A 25,272-nucleotide genomic window follows, 5' to 3' on the forward strand; every position below is an offset into this window, starting at 1 on the left:
TAGGTCACTCAGGAGAGCAGGTCTTATGATTAAATATTTTTTAAAGATAAGCAGGCCTGGGCTTTCAGCACACTGGCTTAATAGGCAGGTGGTGTTTAGATCACTATTTTTCACTCTAAAAAATAAAAGTCTCTGAATTATGTGGAGGTTCTTCCAACTTTAAAAAACATTCTTCATACTCACATGTCTCACTTGCAAAATGTTACTTTAAAGAACCATCTATGGAAAGGTTCTTTAAGGAACCAAAAGCAGTTATTCAGTGGCTAAATAATCCCTTTGGCACACTTATTTTTTGAGTTTGCTCCTGACACAGAAGGATGATTTAGCCCAAATCATGAATTGATTTGACTCTTCCACTGTGTGGTGAAAAGACCCTCAAATAAGCTGATCAACCAGTAAGAGAGAAATTTAAAATCTGTTCCAGTCAAAACAGCCACAGCTGACAGAATCATACATAATGTTATTAAACTAAGCCTCTGTCTTTTAGAAGCTTTGAACTAATGACCTAAAACATGCCCCCAGTCATGTCTATCTGCAATTTCGATTAAGCTCACTAATAAAGCCATAGCGAGGGATGAAGACCCAGTTTAAATGTTAATAGTGTTGAATGTCCTGAGCAAGTACATCTTTAACTGCCCCCACCTTCTCATAGTACTTGACCTCATAGTCCAGGATGATACCATTGGGTCTTTCTGGCTCCAGCCAGGATAGTGAGATGCTGTTTCGGGATGTTCTGTCCTTCCTGATGACCGTGACCGGGGATGGAGCTGCAGAGAGAGACAAAATGAAAAGGGAGAGAGAGAGGGGGAGAGTGGGCGAGAGAGCGAAAAAGAGGATTAGCTTCTTCCACTCTGCCTGTGACTGCATTACATGCACATAGAGCTGAAGTTCACAGGAAGTTCAACGGACATTTTGATTCAACTATTTGCATCCTGTGAATTAGTTCCTGTTGACCTAATTACGTTTGTTCTCCACTGGGGGCCTGTATCAAAGTTGGGAAAACTGAGGATATAAAGGCACAATGATGCGGTCGTCTATAATTTGTTTTATCAGTCAATAGCTAAGATGGCTTTGTCACACAAAAAAAGGCTACTGCCTGTGCAAGTGCAGACTGCAAGCAAAAAGACTCCATCTTTAAGGGCAACGTGCTTCAAACATCAGTCTCTCATACGTCTCTCGGCTCTGGCATTTCACATGTTCTCAATCTGTGATCATAATTCAAGTCAGAGTTCTGCGCCTCCCTCCTCCTGCCTGGCGTGCTTTCTTTTTTCAATTTTACAGCTCTATAATTGCAAGGCAGCATGGAGGCCATGAAGGCATCTGACTGGCCCGTGTTTTAATTTTATTAGACCACAGGAAAAAACATGTTGTTCTTTGAAATGTTCGAGCTTTTCTTGATTGTGATTATACCGTTTTGAATGTCTCTTACCCCCTTGGAAACTTTAGGCCTGTTAATGAATCCAGATGGAAACAGTCTGTTCCTGGTTGCACTCCTACACAGCATTCTGATAAGGTATTATTGAAGTTTTATAGTGACCACAGTTTATAGTAGGTAAGATTTATGGTGTATAGACTATGGGCTACTTGACACTGTATATCCTTCTCAGCTTTCTGCTTTATGCGCATGACACACACACAAGCATAAAGCACCACATACAGTCCAGTCCAGGAATGAATGTGCAACATTCCGCTAAAAATGTGCAAAAAAGGTAAGCCTATGGAAGCAATTGAAAGAATATTCGGTTACAAAATTACAGAGAGGAGGCTACCTCACCAACTTTCAACTAGAAGCCACAACCTGTTGTGGATTAAAACCAGATTACAAATCACTGGCATTTACAGGTGTGGCTAACAGTATTGCTCCACTTCTTTGTTGCGAGAGAGCTCCAGATATAAACAATTTTAAATGATCTTGATGAAATGCAGGCAAAGCAATGACAATCTGCAGATCACTTGTTCACCAAAAGTCCTTGAGAATTGGCCTGAGGGAAACAGACTCTCACTACGGATGCATCTGAAACTTCTTGCATGGACCCTCCCTTTCTTTCCCTAGCTCCTCTTATACTGGATAACCCCCCCCCCCCCCCCCCCCCCCACACACACACACACCCCCAAAGCGATAGGGAGAGGATCTGGCAGCCAGACAAATATTTTATTTGCAAAAATCCTCATCTTTCCACCTAATGGTCTAGTTAACCTTATCTTCCCATTCTGCAACATCCAGCGAGACTAAATAAATGTAAGAAGGACATCACACTCAGTTCTAACTCTCCTATTGTTATCAGCTTTGTTGAAAATCTACATCCTGTCCTGGCAGAAACAAGCAGGAGTCCGTGGTTTGTCTGACGACACCCTGTCAAAATGGCGGAACACAAACATTTTAAAGCTGTTGCGAGCAAGATGAGAGCACTGTCCTAACATACAGGGCAGCTTGTGTGTGTTGTCTCCCTGGGGCTGTGCTGCACATGCTAGCTGTGTTTAGAGTGGGCTGTGCTGACATCCTTTTGAGCTCCTCGTAAATGCACTCTCTGACAGCGACTGCAGCTGTGGGGCGAGAGAGCCGGGTTTGCTGTTCACACATCTATCTCCTACTTCCATTTGCATTTTATAGGATGATAAAGGTAGCTAGATTACTTGTCCAAGGTTGAAAGAGTGGAGCTGTGGTGAAAAGGGGTTGTGATCTTAATTGTTTCGGGCTCTCTGAAAGAGCCCAAAGATGAAATGGAATACTCATTTAGATCCACTGTTTACGTTGCGAGAAGAGAAGCCAAAAGAAAAGAGACTTTTAGCCAAGCACTGTCTCTGCACTCCACAGCAATTGCAACTGCAATGGAATGAAATGGAAAACAGCTTTATAGTGTGACAGATATAGTGTGTGCACACACATAGTAAGAGCGGGCAGGCACCCAAGTTGGTATGTGTGTAGAGAAACAAATATGTGATTCAAAATAACTGCATAGATGTTGTACCATGCTTCCTTGGACGTTCACAGAATATCTGCCAAACAGCAAAAACAACCTCACATCTCCAAAATGATCATTTTACAGGAGAAGAAAATAACCTACTTTACTTTTAATGTAAGTCAAGGGAACGACATATATATATATATATATATATATATATATATATATATATATATATATATATATATATATATATATATATATAATTATAAATATATATTTATATAAATATTTCTATAAATATATATATATATATATAATTGTGATAAATTTATCCAATAGAAATGCTCCAAATTTGCTATATATATATATATAATATATGATTATATGATTATATTTTTACCTACTCCTCCTGTAAACTTTTTTTTGGAGATAAATGTTTTTGCACAGCGATGATCACTTACTCTTGGACAAACTGACTGAGTCGCTATTAAATATTTAGGAACTTCACTAATTTAGGGCAAATTAGGATAATCAAAAAAATTAAGGGAGAAGTATATTTTCTGTCTATCCTGTTGAAGTCATCAAACATTTTTCAAACCATCGGTGTTTGGCAATCACTTCTTTAATAGATCACAGCTGTGACAACACAAAGAAAGCTCAAACCACACAAAAGTATAACCAGAATAAACTGAATCTTGAGGCCAGATGTATATTACAAAATCCAAAAGAGCAATACTTAATCATGCATGGTGCAATGCTTGTTCAGAAACTTCCAATTTATGTGGAAAATAAAGCTACACTAAACCAATAATAAGTATTCAGTTTTTTTTTCATTTCATAATTGTGAAACCACATGCTGCAAACCTTTCTCTTATTATTTTTAAAAACACATCAGTATCTATGGAACAGGAGCAGATACTGCATAGATAAAAGCACATCTCCAGCCTCTGCTCCATAACAGTAAGGATTTTATGAGTTTTAGAGCAAAGTTAACTGCTCCCTTTGGTAAGAAGTGTGCAAAACTATCAATCCTTAGCCTTTGATCTACAGTAGTCCTCTGCCTACTATTTTATGACACCAAACTCCGGAGCCTATAAGCTCAGCTCTAAAGCTTGTGCTAAATCACCCACCAGGTCCTGCACCTATAACTTTAAAGACAGAGCAGAACTGACAGAAGAGACAGAAGCCTGGGCCCCACAAGGCCTGAGAACACAACCGCTCATCTTCCCAGAGGAAACTCTAGTGGAATGGAAGGCAGATGGTGCTCCATTCGGCCTGTATAGTAACCTGAGGAGTCATGACCTTCAGTCTGCCAGACTGGACTCTAGCACCTGCAGACAGATATATGCCCAGACAGCTCTGATAGCACATGACTCATCAGAAGGGGAGGATCAAAAATAGGCTTGCTGAGATATTAAATGGCTCTTTTCTTCTCTCCAAATGGAATTTTGAGCTTTGTTGCACATCGTTGGCAAGAAATTGAATTGTCTTCATGAATATGTTGCTACCAATCCTGCAGAGATATGGAGACATGACACTGATGCTCAGTGAAGAATATTGCAGGGTTTCTTGTGTGGGGACATGCTTTTAAAAAAGTGTTCCTATCACTATTTGTTAGCACTATGGTACAGGGTTATTTATTAAGCAGTAGGTTCTGATTCACTGGCTTTTCTGGAAGAGCTAAAGTAGTAAAGACAGGCTCACCTGCTTGGTTGGTTGTTATAGTCACAGCAGCATATTGGCGCAGTGCAGGGGCCAGAGAGGAAACTCCATTCTGTGCCTCAATCTCAAATGTGTAGTTGGTGTGTGCCAGCAGGTCTGCCACAGTCACAGTAGTGTTGGTAAGGCCCATAGCATGGGGCAGGAAGCGCACAGCCCCTCTGCATGGTGCACACTGTTTGGAGCCAGTTAAACACCGCTTACACACTACGTTAAACATAATGTCCTTTCTGCCGCCCGTGTCTGCTGGCCAGCTCCAGTCCAGGATCACCGACGTCTCATTAATGACCGAGATCACGTTCCGGGGGGCAGAGGGAGGACCTGATAAGAAAAGGAAGTGACAAAAACACATGGACTTACAGATTTATAGCTGTCCTGAGTTTATGAGTTTTTCATCAGGATATGCAATTTTGTAGTAGGAACCTTTGCCTTCATGCTATATTACGGATATGGAATTCAGAAGTATCTTTTTTCTTTTAAAACCCTTGGCAGGAGTTAATAAAGCTTCATTATTACTTTAGATTTGGTAAGAATCTCTCTCTTTGGACTGCTAGGTTAGCTTTAAAGAATGTTGCCATAAAAAGGAAGTGGGAATAAGGTGCATCCACCAGGCTTTCACTTGATTGCAAAAGCAGGCTGAGCATTCAAATGAGTGACATGAGTCTTTCCCTATGGTGACAAGGATAATTTGGAGTTTATTCTCCAAATATTTCTAATGAGCAATTTTTATGTTCCCATCATTGAATTCTAGACATTTGGGTGCCTGGAGAAAAAAGTACCTGTGCTAAGGGTCAAGAGGGGATTGTTTGATTTGATGTGAAGAATTTACACCTACAGCCTGGAGCACTGCTGGATCTTCTTACTTTTGACTCTCCCTAAGAAGTCAAACTCAGAATAAGGAGATGATTTAATGATGCATTAAAAAAACAGCACATAACGCAAAGGAGTGGAATGACTCAATCCGTATCTACATTCTTAGTCGCTTTTGCCTTGATTTTGACACAGCACTAAATCAGCACTTAAGATGGGTCAAATACAGGATGTACCACACTAACTACTTAATAATTACTTGCATCATTAAATATGAGCTTCCTTTGCAGTTTTCTTAGGAAATAAAACAAAACACATGACTCAACATATTTTTAAATAAAGCCGATTTATATTTTACATTGCAGCAGTGTGAATACATTTGAGCATTCCTCTGCAGATGAACAGGAATAATAAAACGTGAAGTCATTTTCAATTTCGGAAGGACAAGCAAGACACAAATGGGATTCAGTCCACAGAAGCAAGGCCATAAACCATCCTGTCTTCTTGCAAGTGAGGGGGAAAAATGTGGAAATGTGTTGAGGGTTAACATCTTTGCCAGAGCACAGCATCCTTTGATCCAGACTTATAATAGAAATCACAGTGTGCCAGTTAACGTTAACAGACTGGCTGGCCTGCCAGCAGGAGGATGTGAGGTGTGTTGGAGTAAGCCATCCATTACACACACACAGCCCTTCTGACAAGCAGCTCAGCTTGCTGCTCATGGATGTGTGAATACAGCGTTCAGGACCACAACAGCCTAAAATTACCACTGCCACCTCAAAGCCGGAACCACAACACAGTTTGGACCCACGACTTTGAGAGTGTGACATATGAGTCCTGTTTGCATCCTGTTATTGATAAATGTTCCAGATACGTAACATATTCATTCCAGTCTACTCTAGACATTTTTCTCACATAGAAGATTTATGCTATTGAATATACAAGCTTTATGGGGTCATAAAAAGGAGACAGGCAGAAATAAACAGGTCTATTTATACATACTAAAAGCAGGCATAAATAAGTGTGCCTTTGAAACGTCTGACAAGTGAGTGAACGCAGGACAGTGCTTTACATAATCCAACATAAACATGTAAATATTCGTCAGTTAATTTATGAAATAACCTAAACTTGTGCTGTGTACATCATGAACTGTGGACCCAAATTATACAAAACAGTTCAAACACAAATGGAAAGTTAAAATGAAAAGAATTTTGGATGACCTTCAGAATTAAAACAGATAAAATCATAGAAAGCTTTGCTTTAATTGCAGCACGACTCTCAAAGCCAAGCTAAAAGCTAATCTGTTCTAGCCAGAGTAGCATCCATGCATCTTGGGAGATTCTATCTAGATAAATGTGTCAGCTTGAGGGCTATGACAGCATGACGCATTGAAATTAAACTCACATATCAGGCTATTCCAGTGTTTTCACCATATTCCTTCAACCTTTCTCCTAAGCAGTATAAAAGACACGACACTGCTTATCAAAGACTGAAACAGGAACTGGCTGTAAGAGCTTGGGTGGAAACAATGACAGAACAGCTTTTGACAGAGCAAATAAATGTGACACATAAGTGAATAGCATGACCTAATATTCTGACCACTTTGGATGTCACGTAAGACACACTTTATTAAACTTAGCCTCAGAATTCAACATGCGCAGTGGTTTTACGTGATCTGAATCAGCACTGATAGCGAGACCATGATTTATGGATAATGTGTTTTGGAATGCTTGGCAGTGGTTGTGTGCATCTGTGTACCATCTGCATCCCTGTCTATAAAAGAGAATGGGTTAGCTCACTACATGGTGCAGCCCAAGGAGATCCACTGGGTTATAATGGTTAAAAAATAAACAAACAAAGCCGATTCTCACAGGGGCTGCTTGGACTGAGTTGTGGGGGATCAGAAGCTTTGTTAGATTGAGCCAACACAAATTCATCAATCCCAGAACAAACATCATAAACCACAGCACTTAAGAGACTAGCTTTAGGACTGCTGTGCAGCATGCTTACACTGATGTGAACAGTTTAACAGTCTACACAAGACATGAGATTCTGAACGACATTGATGATTTTGCTATGATTTAGCAAAGGCCTCACCTCACAGGAAAGGCAGGCTGAGGAAAAGTTTCTGTATTTGTCTTAACCTGACGGGACCTGAGTGCTCACGTCTGGTTCGGTTGGGTTCACAGTCACAACAATTTTTATCCTGCATTTTGTTTTTCTTCTTACCTTAGCTTTTACTACTACAGTATAATTTCATTCTTTAATATAGCACACTGGATTCAACCACTCAACACCCATGTCCACAAAGCCTACACTCATGAGAAAATGAGACATAAACAGCAAATTAATTTAGGAATGCTTGGCAAAAATGAATTTTATGTTACATGTTCTATGTACAGAAATATAACCTTTAAGATTAAATAGATGAAGGTAAACATTTAACTATATTAGTGCCACAGTGTGTGAACAGCGCAGTATGTAAAGACAAAAAAAGCATTATATTTGTTGAATAAACTAAAAAAATAAAAAAATGTTGAATAAAGAATTTAAATTTCATTTTGCACAGCTTATTATTTTATTCTAACATTGCTTTATATTGTTTACTATTTATTTATCTCAGTTGTTATTGTCATGACCTTGTAAGTGTGCTATCCTGCACTTCTGCACTCTGAGTGATGGTTGGGCTGGTTTGGATCAATATTGAGAAGAAGTCTTATACTTGTGTTAGCTTTGTATTCAAAATATGGTGATGTGGTTCAAGTCAGTTTGAGTTTGGATAAAAAACTGTCAGGCTTGTGTCGGGTTTGGACTTGAAACTTAAAGTCCAATAGGGCTCAACCAAAAAATTCTCTGGCTTGAAACTCTATACTTTTTTCATTACCACACAGCATGAGAACAGTTTGTTCAGACTAAAAATGTTTGGCATGTTGTTCAAAAGCATTGCTTGGTGAATTAATTTGTTAAAGTGTGATTTAGATGTAATTCTGGAAAGCTGATTTTATAGCCTATTATTTTATAATGTTTTATATTTTATTTATGCATGATCTGATGACAGCTTTTATTGTCACTACAGAGTAACCAGCGCTATCCTGTCAGGCTTTATCTGATATGTTGGGTATTGTTTCGGTCAGCCTCGGAAAGAAGTTTGTTGTACTATGGTCAGAATCAAATTTTTGTCAGGTTCTGAAAATGTGATGCTGTGTGGTGTGTCGGGCTGGGACAGAAAATAATTTCCTGCCTGATGAAAGCTCTGGGCTGCGGCTGCAGCTGCGTGATAAAGGTACAGTGAAGAATACGTACGGGTGCAGGCCATCGAAACGGGGTCTCCTTCTGATCGGAAGTAGTTCTTCTCACAGCTGCAGTGCACGGCGCCCTCCTGGTGTGTGTAGCTGTGCGGGGGACACTTGGAACACTTCACATTCCCAGAGGAGGCCTTATAGAAGCCAGGACGGCAGGCTGTGGAGACAAACAGAAGCGGAAGACAAATTAGGATGCTGGGAGCCTTTAGCCAACAGAGCCATCCATTACCCCATTACCACGCTGCCACCTTTAATGGACTGAATCATTTCACATGACCATATGCATCAGCGGACACACTGCAAAGACTTTTAATCATCTTAACCCACCAATACACCCAAAATACAGAGATTGTCTGTGTGTGAATGTCCAAGTTGGACGTGTGAGAAGAATTGTGAAGTGGGAGTTTACTCCTTTTAGATGGAGGGGGTGGGGGAAGTGGGTGCCAAGCCGAAGCTCAGCGATAAAACACATTTAAAAATGAGTCGCTACTCTCTCCCTTTAGCGACATGTCCAGGGGATGTTGCATGAATTATGCAAATATACCTCTTAAAATGGAAAAAAGCTCTCTTTAAATATCTCTGGTATTAAATTGTACTCAGCAGCTCATCCGCTCCTATTCATGAGAATCCCATTCCATTACCCATAATGAAGGGGGAAAAAATCACGACGAGCCAGCTAATTACAGGGGCTCACACAAATCTGTATTCCACTACTCTCTTTTTCACAGGTTCAATACTTGTCACTTGATACAGCTGGTGACTCAAAGCTTTCAAGTCAGCAAAAAAAAGAATTTTCTATAACCAATTCAATTGTGCTTCAACGTCAGACATGCGTGGGCTTTAAGCTCCTCTCTGCCTTTTACTCCACTAGAGCAATGGTAGCAGATTCTAGCTGTCTGAGAATGCAGTATTAGAGACCATCTGAACAAATAACGTGCAGCCCTCCTGAGCCTGCCTGACTGTCACCAGCAGAGGTGTGATGGTTATTACACGCTGTCCCGCACTCACAGCTCTTCACTTGCCACCTACTATTGGGCATCTGAAGTGCTGTTGTCTCTTCGGAGCGGCCATGCTGTGTTCTGTGTGAGCAGGGCAGAGGAGCAGGAGGCCGAGTGTGAGATTTGAGAAATCAGGTTTACATTAACCCACTGCTCCTTAGAGGCTCCCCCAGCCACCGTAGAAAACCAGCCTGACAAAAAATCAGCACCGCCTATTAGCCTGAGTTATGGGAAATCGAATGTGACGCAGGGTTTCCTCTGCAAATTGGCAAATGCACAGTCCCAAATGAGATAAACATGCAGCGCAGCATAGCCAGAAGACACCTCACTGCAGGACTGTGGGTTTCTTAAAACAGCAAACAGAAACACGATTGTGAATTTATTTAGTGCTTATCCTTGCCTGTTTACCGAGAGTCGTCTCATGAGGTGTTCATTATTTTAGTATCCTTGAGTATTTACATATGAAACGAAAATGAAACGAAATACACTGATCTAGAAGCAAATAAATAACAAAGAGTACTAAACAAAGAGCCATTTAGTGTACACTTGAGGAACTGGTCATTAGGGTTGGCTAAACATTTCTGACACTAGGAATGTCAAGGTCCAATCTGGAGGACTGGGATCTGAGAAGATCTTGTGATATTTTTATAAAATTATAGAATTTCATACAATTTTCTAATAAAATTGGAAATATCTTTGAGACCTGTCATGAGTACTTTGAATGTCTAAATGAATATATACAGGGTATAAAAAGTATTGAGATAGGACACTTTAAAATTGTTGTTTAACATTAGTAGCGCAAAACATATCAGTTCAGAGTGTATATCACTCGCACAGATCACAAATGAAGTCATTTTACTGCAGCTTTTAAAATGGTAGCCAATATGATCAGATCATTCAACTAACCTGGAACATAAAACACACTTTAAATTGACTTTAGCAGTACCAGCACATTAAAAACAAACAAATAAATAAATAAAAAGAGAATGAATCATACATTTTTGTGCCCTATGCTTATTCAATTATTAACTGTAAGACTTTATTTGGTAACTACAATGAAACAAAATACTGAAGGTAGTTTTGAGGGTGAACATAAGGGTAGACCCACACACAGACCATTGTTAAGTCAATGAATTAATAATTAAGACAATCAATTTATAAATAGCATGTGAAATTAATTTGGTAGTGCTGCTTCTTCAACAGAAAGCTGTTATGTGAGATGTTTGATTTGCTGGATATACAGTTTAGATATAATATTTATTTAGTTAAACTACAGAATTGAGCTTTAAGTCAGCTCAATAAATCATGTGGCTTAGTCTGGTTGCAGGTTAATTTCTCAAGTGCAGCAGACATGCTAATGGGAAGCTCTTCATTATAGCTTAATGATAGTTTTGCTGATCTTGACATTAACAGTGGCCTGTGTGAAGATTTTAATGGCACCTAGAGCAGCAGCCTCAGTCTCATGCCAAGATGTATTCATTCTCCAGATATTTGTAGCATTTCAAAGGTTGAAAAAGGTATTAGCAAACATTAGCTAGCTAGCACAGTGACATTTTCATAAAAGGCAACTGTAAAGTTAACCACTTTCTCTTGATTACTAAGAATAATTGACAGATGATAACCAACCCTACTGGTCATGGAAAGTTCTTCGCCTCAATCATGCCTGTGCTTGTTCTGGACAGCTTTTTAATGAAAGTCTGAGACGCAGTCGTTCCTGGTGACATCTCCCTCTCATCTCTCACAGCCTTTATATTTACTGTATGATAGGCTATGAATGACATTAACCAGCGGCCTGCCTCTACTTCCTCTACATCTCACATACAGCTCAGCTGTTCCGGGGGTTCTTGTCTAAGTGTATGGTGTGTGTGATGATATATAAGCGAGTGTGTCTCTAACAGGTCATGTCAGGCAGGAAGTGCCTCACCTCTCCTGGCAATGTGTACATGCGTTATTGAGTATGCTTCTGTGTGTGTGTGTGTGTGTGTGTGTGTGTGTGTGTGTGTGTGTGTGAGTGTGTGTGTGAGAGAGAGAGAGAGAGAGAGAGAGAGAGAGAGAGAGAGAGAGAGAGAGAGAGAGAGAGAGAGACTGGGTGCCGTTATTGATTGCACGTGTGCCGTGAGGAGACACTGGAGCTGACTCTCAGACTAACAGGCAGGGGGAGGGAGCAAGGTGGCTGTGCAGAGCCACAGAGGTGATTTCTCATCCAGGCCTTTCTCAGCACACTCTACACAGACACTCAGTCTTCATACGGACCCGCAGACACTCCCAGGAGCCGTGCTTAATCAGGATATGACAGATGATCTTATTATTTTGTCAATCTTCTCTTTGTTTTTTTTTCCCAAAATGTTTGATGGTGGTGCGCTGAAGGACCACCAGGACTCTGAGGAGTGAACAATACAGTGCACAGTATTTTGTAAAACATACTGTACAGACTGTGTTACAGATTATATTGCCAGTTTCTTGTGTGTGGTCACGTTTACACATAGTAGGCTATGCACTGACTGTCAAAGGTTTGGGACATACTTTTTTTATTATTATTAATCAACTCTTATTTTCTTTATAAGGACCAATATCTTAATTTTTTCTGTGTAGCATATACAATTATTTTTATATGAGCATTTCCCAACGCCTCTTTATCCCTTACAATTAAACAGGCTGTTTTTGTTACTGGGAATTAAAATATTGGTATATGTAAATGAGCTCTGTTCTGATTGGCTGCTCAGTATTGTGCCTCATTCAAAAGGCAATCCAGGCTGAAATGCTCCTTATGACCTGTGGCATGAATAAGTGGAGCTAAATTGCTGTAGAGTGAACACACAGTTATATATAAATGATGTTTTTTGTGACATCACAAAAACATTTAATTCAAAACAAGGCATTTTTGCAGCTTAGTTCAAATTAATTGCATGGACATATTGCACACACTACAATAAAAACTCTTATTTCAAAAAAGCTACAAAAATGTGATTTTCCATTTATATGGAACTTTTAACACATGTGAAGTCAAAAGCTGGGCCTAATCAGTTTATTTTAAGAGAAAAAAAATACATGACACTGTGTTACTCCCTTAGAAAGAATGCAATACCTGACATATTTTACACTTATCCCTGTATTATGATGTCAGAACTTCAAGTGTTTTCAGTTATTTAAACCATTTTTAGGCCAAATATTTTCAGTACTCTTTTTAGAACAGTTTAGAAAACTGTCAATGTATTACTTATGCATCTATGTATAAATTAATAAATCAAAAAGTAACAGTGAAAGTCTTTGATCTAAATTTTACTTAGACAATTGCAAGAGACAGGGAGGTGTCTCCAAACTTTTGACAGTCCCTGCACACTTTGGCTGTATGTCGGCCCATATTGATTGTTTTTCGACTGAGTGGCCAAGTAAGATTTTCATTACACTGCATGTGTACCTGTATAGGTTTCATAGATCGAATAAACCTAAAAACCATGGAATAAAAGCAGAGATGCTCCACTGATATCAGCAACTGCTGATGTGACAGAGACAACCTCCAGCAGACTCCAACCACTCAACAGCTCCAACTCAATCAATACGAGTATGGTACGGACATGGCAGAAGGTGCTGGCTGGTTTAGTTTACTGTAACGTTCTTTCAGTAGCTCGCAATGAGTGAGAGGCTGCAGGGAACAAATGCATTCATTCAGCAGCTCCTGTTCAGACTAATTGCCTGTGAAACTGAATCCCACTGTCTGTCTCAGAAGAGGGCCTGCTGTAGACACTCTTCCTCTGGGGACTAGAGAACAAAGGCCAGGTCACAATCCCACTCCAAGTGCTGCTTGCAAAGTGCACATGTCTGCCATATAATACGCAAGGTCCATTCAAAAAAGACTTTTTCCTGCAAAAAGGTTTCAGGTCTACAAGGCACAAAATGAGAAATTGCCATTAGTTTGACAAATCAATATGTCCCAGTCATAAAGTACCTTAATCTATATTTGAAGTATCTACTGATTGTCTGTACAGATTTTTTTTTGTCTTTGGAAAGACAAAAGCACATAAATTAAAGTACTGCTTATTTCTGCAATGTAAAACTGGTTTTTAGAGGTTATTTATAAAAAGTAGCTCAAAGTGAAGGTCGTTGCTACACTCTGCGCTGTACCCGACTGTGCTATACTGTAATGGGAAAAGCCTCAAACCCAATTAAAGCACACAAATGGGTTTCATCTCCTGTCTTAATCACATCACAACCAGCACTGACACCTCCAGAGCTCTCTGCTCGCATGCCCTTTGACCCTGATCAATGCCCGCCTGCCGCTGCCGCCGAGAATGTAGATTTAGTCTTTTGAGCACATTTGACTTGCACATCAAATTTGCTCTGCGCCTTTGCGCTTCGACATTTTTTGAACTGAGTTCCACTGGGAGTTTTGGACTAAATCACAAAGTTCCATGGTTCTTGAGAAAATGAGTAGACAGTCTTGTAAACATGCCAATAAGCCAAGAGAGACTCTGAATGGTAAACAAACTAAGAAGTATACACACAAACAACCACACAAACAGAGAAAAACACTCGCTAGGACTCGCAATCACAGTCACGAACTCGTGTGCACCTACGGACAGACACATAAATCATACATCCAAATGTTTGGCCTTGCATTCATGTGAGCTATCTCGCACTCAGAGGTCCATTTGTAACCGCGGGCACTTAGGAGAGCCCAGCTGTAGCACAGAGAGAGAGAGAGCTGAAATGTGATCAGAGCGCCTCAGTGAGCCTCTGTTTGTCCTGGAGCCTGTACAATGGCGCTCTCAGAGGAGAATGAGGCTACCTCACCCTGAATCAATACGCTCTGTCTTGTAAACAACTCCAATGACACCCCTACACCACCAGAACACCCCCAACCCACTTTTTTGGGGATGGAAAACCTATAAGCACCAAGACTGAAAATCTAAAAAGACTAAGAATGCCTAAATCATATTGTCCATTATACGCCTGTTTGGATTCATTCTTGCTAAATTTTTTTTAAAACTCTGACAGAGTCTAATAATACTCCTAACATGACCTGACACTAATAGTAGTGCAAAGAAATCAAACACTCAAGTGTGTTCAAGAGCAAGACTGGAGTTCTCCATCAGCTCGCTCTCTCTCTCATGGTGAAAGGAGAGGTCAGCAAGGTTTCGCTCCACTGCAGCCCTGCCAGCAGTAAACAGAGCGAGTAGTCCAGAGTGTTCACTAAACAAATGATTTCCTGGTTCCAGAGACTGGCTCTCTACTCTTCTGTTCCACAAGGTCAGAGGGACTTTCACCCCTCCTCTCCTCTCTCGTCCTCTCTTCTCCTCTCCCTCCACCTCTCCCTCCCCAGCGCTGAGTAAAATTAGATTTGATCAGGCGTCCTGCAGGAGAGCCATTCCTCAGTGTTAAGAACAGCAGGCAGAGCCATGAATGGCCAACTCCACAGCAGTCCATGCGCCGTAGATGAATATTAGCATTGTAAAGTGCGCTGTGCTTCAGGAACTGTTTACAGCTCTGAACATGTGTTTCCTCCCCACATTTCTCCTACATGCTACAATGCCACTACTGTGCCCACACCTTCCTGAGCCGCTCATCAGACGCCTTTCTCATTCAAATCAGGCCCCGGATCGGATTGCTTAATTACGCCATCCGGAACGCACGGTGCCAATTTTCCCAAAGTGAAGCTGCAAATGTGAAGAGGCTCTTTGAGGCCCTTTTGAAATGAATGAGCCTCCACTCCAGTGCCATTACCTTGTAGTTACCAGCACAAACACCAATCTGGGGCCTGAAGAGGCTGATATGAATTAGCGGTGCAGAAAGCGCCTGCTCGGCAGCTCCCTCATTCATCGGCTGGCACGCTAACACAGTGCATGTGTAATATGTTTTTGGGTGTTTAGTTCTGATTAGTTTTGGCTGTGGTGAATGCACTGCAGCAAGGGCAACAATAAACATTCTGATCCCATCAGTGGGACGCAAAGCGCTCGTGCTGGCTCCAAATGGTTGCTATTGGAGCTAAATCTCTGCTCTATGATATCTTACAAATGCCACCAATTACTAATGAAGAGCTAAGCTGCCATTTTGCTAAGAACATGTAACAGTGATGCTGTTTTAATACAATTATCACACATCAAAAGGGCTATATTCCTTGAAGTATTTGCCTTTGAAGATCTTTATAATTAATTAGAGGCCTCTGTGGTCTGTCCCACTACATAAATCTGCCAAAGTGAGTCGTAATATTGTGCCTGTGCAGTAATTAAAATGCAGTAATGACATAAATGCTGGGACGTTATAACAGGTCAGTCAGACACATGGCCTTAGACAATGTAAAAGGCATATTTCATCATTAGAGACTCAGCAAGAGAAGATTCCAAAGCAGTGCTGACATATGTAGATCAGGAGGAAAGCTCTGTCACTTTTTCACCTCATTAAAAGCAAGATTCCCTTCAATTCAAGAGTACACTCAGGTCACAGTGGACAACAGCATTCCTAAGCTATGCAAATGCTTTGCTTCGCTAATGGGGATATCCTCTCTCTCTCTCTTTTTCTTTCTCTCTCCTACTCTACTTCTCCTTCTCTGTTGTGACATCTCTGTTAGGCAGCAATTCTCATTTACACACTGTCTCAGCAGCCACTGGCCATGCCGCAGGACAGACACACACATGCAGACGGACACACACTGATGCACACAGACACACTGGCAGCTCTAGGCAACTTCAGCATGCCCCTAAATGTGATGCAATGATTGCAGCTACATTTAAATAAAACCAACAAGTGCTGCAGTTTGTTAGATGCAGGTTTGTTAGATGCTTAAACTCATACACATCAGCCTCCTGTGTGGCCGCAGGTGACGGGTGGGTGCAGATTCTGGTGCTGGGTGGGGGGTCTGCTCAGTTTTACAGTGTTGCAGCTATGCAGTATATCCACTAGAGAAATGGCCTGGTAGGCTTAAAGTGCACAAAGTGCTTGAATGTTTGGTAATGGGCCAGCACAGCACACAGTTACCAAGGCTTAGCTTGCCTTTCGGTGCCATTGTCAGCAGTTAAGGTCAAGAGTGTGTGCTCTGTGTGTCCAGAGCTTAGCCGTGTGCTCACAGCTGGCTGTGTGTGTATGGACTATAAACTAGCTGGGGGAGCAGCTGGGGGCTTGGCTGGCAACTGTGCTTGGCAACACATATGTGCATTCTGGGACCATCCAAACAGCACCCATACCCAAAGAATCACACAGACACACACGCGCACACACACACGGCAATGGACATACACAAATATGTATTGGTAAACTGATATATTTCTGACAGACAATAAAACTGAATTCTTATTATCAGTCCAATAATAGAATTACAGATGATAATTGCAACCTTTAATGTAGTGTCCTAGAAATTTTAGCTCCTGTACACTGTAATGCACTTACATGAATAGCATAATAGATGCATTCGCATTCAGAGTCTTGTTTTCTCTTAAGGTTTCTTCCTCTAGCTCTCAGAGACTTTTCCTTTGCCACCATCACTCCCGGCTTGATTACTAGAGGCCTAGACCCAGATATCTATAGAGCTGCTTTATGGCCATGGTGTTGTAAAAGACACTATGAAAATAAATGTTAAACTGAATTACATTAAAATGAATCAACAGTTGATCCTATCCTACACTCATGCACTATGTATATAGGTTGTAATGTGAAAACAATCACAGGATGACCACAACAAGGTGTTAATTACCTATTGTTATTGTTATCAGCCTGGAAATTACACATCGTTCCTTCAGTAACTGTGACAAAAGAGCTAAAAAGGGATGCTGCATCTCTTTTCTGCATCGTTTTCCCCCAAGCTGCCGGATGTGACTGGGTCAATCAGTAATTTTAGGACACCATTTCACTGAAATCCCCCTGACATGTCTCAATAAGCCACCATGATGCCTACAGCAAATTGAGCAGATGGGGGGAGGAGAGGGGGGTTAAAGAAAGACAGAATGTAGCTTTGAAACAACTAAGCCTATTAGCATAATTTTCAAAGCCTCTTGGAATGTGATTCCCCCTGCCTGGGCCGGTTCTTCTCCTTGGCTCTATTGTACAGCATGTACAGCTCTCAGACAGAAGGGAGCACAATAGGAGCCCTGCATTGGCCACCACCAAATCCCCTATTGTGGCAGGTTTATAGCCGCCCCTTTCTGTGCCGAGCAGGTCCCTCCATTCCTCCAGAGGTGCTGGACCACACGGAATTCGCTGCCACTGATAAATCTCTCCTGCAGACAAAGGGAGAGTGGGGTCAGCCAAGGGTTCAGGGATTGTGCTGGTCACTTTTAATGTACGCCGACTGTCAGCCATGGCAATGACTGATAACAGAGGTATTATTTTCACAGAGGAGCGGTACCCAAACACCAGCCATAAAACTTTCCATTCGAATCCAAATGACCTGCTTCTAGCTATTGTGGTGCTTCCATACCGAGTCCAACCACGATAACCAGGCCCGGCACAGTCGTGTGGGGGAGGGATCTATCAGCCTGTGAATTAATGTCTATCGCTCTATTGTGTCCCAATGTGAGAACAATGGCTGCCAACAGCAATGGGAGGTGCTCCATATGTCCATTACCACAATGATGATGGGACATAAAAATTCAGCCAGCGAATTTTCTATCTGCTCCGTCTCGATTATCCATCCTCCAGATCTCTCTCCAGGGTGACACAAAAGGAAAAAGAAGGGATGATGAAAAACGGCTGAAAATGCAAAAGGGCAGAAGTAATTATTCAAATTCCTTATGCCTCACTCAGCTCCACGCATTGTATAACTGGATATATGCATGTGAGATGAGTGTCTGTGTACACATGTACGTATGTGTGTGCATCTGTGTGTGTGTGTGTGTGAGGGCAGCCGAGGAAGGAACACCATGAACAAAGGCTTGCCTGAATGACAGTGATAGTGAGTTGCAAGTGTCCTCCTTTCAGGAGTGCTGAAATAGGTCATCTAGAACACTCCACAGCAACAACACTGAGCCCTTACTGAGGATGGCCCACTTCCCCCTATCACCAGCACCTCTCCTGCCATCTATTCACACTTCACAATAATATCATCACTGCTGTGCACGCACACACACACACACACACACACACACACACACACACACACACACTCATATCATCACTGCCAGATCAAAACCTCCTTACTTAAATTTTTTACAGTATTTGAAAACAACAGTGACCAGTGAAGAATGCATAAATAAAAACAGACCAAAAAAGGTAGAGATGTCAACTGATTAAAACAATCAATTTGGTGTAGTTAATCGTAATTAGGTGCGTTGGTCTTATTTGCTGAAATTTGTCCCAAAGGAGATTTTTTTCCATTCAGACATAGTGCATTTGGTCGTAACTATATACGTGGACAAAAAGAAGCTTCATTAGAATGCATTTATTTATTAATTTATTTATTATTTTCATCATGTGAACCTGATGAACTTAAACATGAAAATCACCTGAAGGCAGGGCGAACATGAAAAAGGTGAATGCAGTTTTCAAATTCCATCACTGACCTCTACTGAGGGAAACAGTGGCTGCATGTTCCAAGCCCTACGTGACTGTAGTGCTCACACTCTCATACTGCTATATTACATCTTGTATCAAATGGAAAGTTTAACCTTACTGTTGCTTTTGTTAGTTTGCTGCTTTGATTTATCCATAGTTCTCCCATGAGCAATGTCCTCCAGTTAGCAATGTCCTCCAATGCTAACACTACTGATTTTGCCAGCATCAGCGATATATTTTGCTCATTAGATCTGACGTCCTTCAGTGATAATCAACATCACCATTGCAGCAGCTGGAAATAAATAACTGTGGTTTTATCAGGAAAGTCATCAATGCAACTTGCCATTTGAAAGGTGTATTTAAATGACAGGTCTATAGTTTCACAAGCACAGCAACAGCATGCAGACAGCTGGGCTTCAGGCTGGAACTATGGATTTGAAATGAAAATGAAACGAAAATATTTTTCATTTTTGCTTTTTCACACCATCACTTCAGGGTCTTCTGAGAAAATTAGATGCAAAGCTATTTATCTGGGCAGAAAACATTTATTTGTTCAAAAAAATTCTAACACTCAAACATACAAATGAACCAGCTTAACCAATTCCACGGCTCTCCTTGCTTAGCAATCCTGTATTATATCAAATCAGTTGCTGCTGATGGAATTTAATAAATCCATGCAAAGGCTGGAGCACACCAAGAAGTCAGGAAGCAAACTTGTCTTCTTCTAACTATTCTGTTAAAGAAGATATTCAAAAGCACATTTTGCAAGGAAATATAACTACATACTTTATTTTTTTATTTTTATTTTTTAAAAAGATTTATGGTATATTACAGTAAAAGTCATTAAGTCCTTGTATTGTATACACAAATAATATATGCACAAGTAATATATACAAAAATACACTGATGAAATAAGCAAAAAATATAGTTTTATTTATTGGCAAACACACACATTGGAAAGATAAAGAGGTTTATATCTTTATCTACAATTTTCCTTGGCTGCCTAGGACTTTTGCACAGCACTTTACACATATACTCATTCAAATACAACAGCAAACAGGTGCATGCAAACACATAGTGGCTGATGCTTGTGTATGCTACATTTTTCCCTGTTAATAATGAATGCTATTTAGACCTGATGGGGTATAAATAAAATCACACATTTTGACTTTGATTAATCCATGCTCTTATGGTGAGCGATGTGAAATGAAATTTCCATGACTTATTTACACAGCTGAATCCCTACTCGGGTAATGTGTGCTCAGTAACTTTATCAAGGGAACTAAACTAATGTTCCACAAGGGGATACAAAGCAGCGCTGAAGAACCTGCAGAATTTCTAGAATCTAATTTTCAAACCACGACTTTTCATTGCAACCATATGGCACGTCCCAGCGGTTAACCTGCCCCTGCCTTCTCACCTGAAGCGGTTCCGCTTCAGACCAGCAGGTATTCAAATCTAATCTCACACTACAGATGTGAGAGAAACGAATGATAACGTTCTACCAGCTTCTTGATTTATTCACAAAAAGGACCAGTCACAAATGTATGTAGGTGGAAGAAGCCCTGAGTCTGATGCGGTATTTGAGGAAACACTGAGGTCTTTTACATGCCACGTATTTATTGTACACACGCTGATATTGTGTGCATGTGGCTCTGACAGTTCATAGCTGGGCCCTAATGAAGATGTAAACATGTAAGCCTGGAGAGAAGAATGCAAGGCTTTTGCTTGCTTGCGTATAAAATATCCCAGGAAAAGATCAGCTTGGTCAGCAATCGGCTGCTCAGAGTAGGGTCAGGGAGTGGGAATGACGCCCTCATCGTTACAGAGGCAACTAAGACGGGGCTGCTATTTAGATTCCTTAGGCAGGTGCCTTTGCGCTAGCTTGGGCAGAGGGGGGCTGCAAATCAATCTCTAACGTCAGGCCACTCGGCAGGGTGTCCACACATTTGTTGAGGCTGGCCCAGCCGGCCGGCCCCCATTCGTCTCTGTGCAGGGAAGAGGGGGCCACTCCAGGGGCCGTGCCGGGCAGGCAGAGTACAGAGGAGCACAGTGCTATAAATCAGAGGCCCTGAGCATGGAGCTGCAGCATAGGGCTGTCAGGAGCAAGGAAGACACGCCACCGCAGGTGATCCCCAGACACCAAGGCAGGACAGCAGTGCACTTCAACAGTCTCTTCTTACCTAGCCACTGACAGCTGCCTTGCTCATCCCTCCTCCTCTCTCACACACAAATATCCATACACATCAATTATAAACTCATACACGCACTCACACATACACGCCTTGCTCCTGTTTGTTAACATTGCCTTACATAAAATGCCCTCCTGTGGAGTTTCTGAGCTTCAAATATTTTCTGATGACACAGCAGTGAGGCTGAATTTATGAGACAAAGAATAAAACTTTTATGAAAAACACAAGCGCCGCACAGTAAGGCTACGTCCTCAGGATATGGCCCGGATGAAATGAGAACAGAGCTGGCTTTTTACTTCCTTCTCTTTTAGATGAAAACTCTGGCTCTTAAATTCAGCTGTGTACCATGAGAGCTTCTAGAATATAACAAAGCTCCTCTGGGTCCTCCTTAGATATCCTGAGTAAAGGAAGAGAGGGAATGCCTGAGGAGGGCTGACATTTTACACAAAAGCCTCTCGTCGCTCCTGTCCTCTTACAAGGAATGTGGCAATTATCAGAGCGTTTGCAACAGTCAAGGGGGCAATTACCTCAGGGGAAGGTCAGCAGCAGCGTTCCACTCCAGTGGCTCACCACGGGATCGATTGCTCACCTGGGCCACTGATCCACATGGCCTCACCTGAAGCTGTCCTCTCTGACACATCAGCACCCCTAATATGCACCTACTGTACTGCTGAACCTCTACCACAGCCTTACAGGCCTGTAATGATATGTCTAGCTTGGGGACCTTATAACGCAACATAATTTCAGATTTGGATAGATTTTGTCACTGGGTGAACAATACCCAAAATTCAACTTAAACATAAACAGAATGTGACAATACAGAGTTTAACGTTTTGGAGGAGCATTTTCACACAATCCCCTCTAACTTCCAATACATCAACATCACTTTCTCACAAATTGCGCTTTTGTTTCTAATTGGCCACAATTTCAATTGAATTTCACTAAAAGCACTATGGATGTTAAGGGATGAACATTTCCTATCATGATTTCCGTGACCAAAATGATCACAATGGTCAGTCTTCTTGTGGTATTGTTACATTACACTTAAATGTGGTAACACTTTATAATACCTTTGTTTAATAAACCAATAAGCTGTGAACAAATAATTAGTTAATCAGCATTTGAAAATAGAAATGTTGATAAATAACAGTTCATGTGCATTCATATTTAGAAACACCACAGTGGGTACCCTTCTCACTAATAATTAATGCATTTTACAACATCAGTACATGTTTACAAATCATCACAGTGAATTTCTTACTTTTCTAATAGTGACATAAGCTTTACATTTTGTCCAGTATATATTTATGATGACAAAATATCTGGTAACACTTTATTTGGAGTGGTCCTTTGTAGATGATTAATAAACTCTTTTTTTTATCAGATTATCAATAACACATCATTAACATATCAGTGAAACAGCAGTAGTGAAGCATCTGAATACACTGAAGTAAACATCTTGTAGATGTTCTGTTGATATATATATATGAAAAGGCCAAAAGAGTTTATATCTTAACTCCTAATTCTCAAATTTAGAAACTATTGATTGCCTTGTCAACTGTTTTATGGTTATTTCATGATCTTCTGTTAACCCCACTTGATCTCTGCTCATACTTCAACCCTTCTATCATGCAGTTAGTACTGGAGATCCGTGAGAATACCTCACAAGCTACACGCTGAATTACTGTAACTGACTTGCTCATCTCCCAGATTTAATCTCAGAGATGAAGCCTGCTTTGACTCAAATTCTTTTGTACCCTATTCTTTCTCTCTGTGGCTGTGTCCTCAAGGCTGCAGGCTCTTACAGAAGTGCTCATGCAGCAGAACTTATCTTCACACGCACACACCACAGAATCAGCGGCAGTAAGTTTGCAGACCTTGGCAGAGCTTTGCGTCGGGCGCAAAATAATGACCAATTCCATATTCTAATCGTTGCTCTGGCCTGCGTGCCTGCGCCTGCGCTTACTGTGCCCCTGAGCAGAACAAACTCATTAAAGCTCACCTTGCACATTGCCTCACGGAAATCATTGAAATTCCAGCTCAATAATACCTCCCAACCACTTTAACGAATGCACAAACTGTGTTTCAGATTTAACCAGCACACACATCACCTGCGCATATCACACCAACACAAAAGTGATCAATAAGCACCTCTGTCTGTCTGCCCAACATCATTTCACAATCGGAGAAGAAGGCATGTAGCCTGTGTATAAGAGTTTCCACTGTACCCCAAAAAGAGCAGAGATTCCATAGAAAGTGATTCCTAATGGCGACTTATCGGTGGATCAGCCTTTGTCCCTGGCCAACAGAGGCTCACTATTAGTTACACTGATGGATCTCTTAAGACATCAGAGGGGAGATTAGAGCACTCTTGACTGTGAAAAACAATCCCTGCAGTGGGCCTCTCTTCCCCAGCCTGATCGATGCACACTCCAACAGGGCTTGTCAGGACTGGGCCGCTTTGATTGGCTGGCACTGAGGAACAGACAGTAGACAAGTTGACAGCGGCCCTCTCCCTTACTCCCCCCATTGATCTTATGAAGGCCCCACTCTTACACACACTGACTGCCCCGCGCAAATGTGTGGCCGCCACGGCACGGCAAGCTCACAGCATGACACGTACATGTCAACACATGCTCACGTACTCTAGTACACACACATTCTCACTTTCAACCAAGCGGTAAAAATCACACACAAAAAGCACACATGTTCTTACAGTCACATGCAGGTCGGAGAGTTTTGCAGTAAAAAAAAAAAAAGAAAAATTTAAAAGAACAGCTTTTTGTGGGGAAGGAATGCTTATGAAGGTGACTGGATACAGCGCTCAGAGGCTGCTATCTATGCAGAAAGAAATCCGTATATGAAATTCATTTACACAGATGGCTTTAAAACAGCACCATTCTAAGGGTTCGCTGAGTAAAATATTGCTGCACTTATGTGGCAATCCGTAATATCTCATTAATCACAGACACCCGCCCTCTCCTCTGTGACAAAGACTGGGCACACACTCAGGAATGAACTATCAGGGGCCTCTCTAATCGAGGTTGGGCTCCATTAAAGCCAGCTTTGTTTGTGCTGAACTAAAACCAACCACTAGAGAAGCTGACAGAACTCACTCAGATCAGAACTGCACAGCTGCCCATGACTGCTTTTCTTCAGCTGACTGACTGACAGCTGAGGAAAACCTTTATGAACCACCACATATTCAGTGAGACGGGTACAGTTCTCTTCTATGTAAAGATGTAAGGTGAACTGATTTACTTAAACATAGATATCTCGTTAACATGCTGCCAAAAAAAAAAATTACAACAAAATGTAGCTGGCGTTGTAAAATTCAATAAAAAAAACTAAATGGAAAACTGTCTCCTAAAAGTATTTAGACACCTTAACCATTGATAATCTTTAACAATATTCTTTAAGTTAAGGAAATGTCAACGTCTGGGGTTGATTTTTTGACAGTGCTGTTGGTGGGCTTGTGTCCACTGATGGGATAATAAGATCATGAAGTGTACAAACGCATTTCGGATGTAATCATAAGAAACTGCACGTATGACAACAATCTGAAACACATCCGCCACCTTTTTAAAGAATACACAGCAAGAAGAAAATAACAGTCTGTGAATAAATGTTTAAAATACATGCACTTTACCAAACCAGTCTCACACACGCACACACACACACACACACACACACACAAACACACTCTGAAAGCACAAATCAGTGCATGTTCTATCACACATAGATTATTTTTCCTGTTGCTAGACAAGCTGATAAATCTTGGTGTCAATGTGGTGTGGAACACTATTAAATATTAGTGCACAAACTAAACACAAGTCAGTTTTATTTAATAGCTTTGTAGTTCCTA

At 41.1% G+C, this 25,272-nt stretch overlaps 1 protein-coding gene across 1 annotated transcript in view; it reads right to left on the reverse strand.

Moving 5' to 3' along the window:
* The window catches only part of epha3 (eph receptor A3), an 86,116-nt gene that overhangs the window by 31,100 nt on the left and 29,744 nt on the right, over positions 1-25,272 (reverse strand). Inside the window, 3 exon segments of the mRNA XM_017710816.2 lie at positions 643-767; positions 4,611-4,946; positions 8,739-8,894. Of these exon segments, the coding sequence (XP_017566305.2) occupies positions 643-767; positions 4,611-4,946; positions 8,739-8,894 (617 nt within the window).

Source organism: Pygocentrus nattereri, chromosome 6, assembly GCF_015220715.1.
Source record: "Pygocentrus nattereri isolate fPygNat1 chromosome 6, fPygNat1.pri, whole genome shotgun sequence".
Classification (NCBI taxonomy): domain Eukaryota; kingdom Metazoa; phylum Chordata; class Actinopteri; order Characiformes; family Serrasalmidae; genus Pygocentrus; species Pygocentrus nattereri.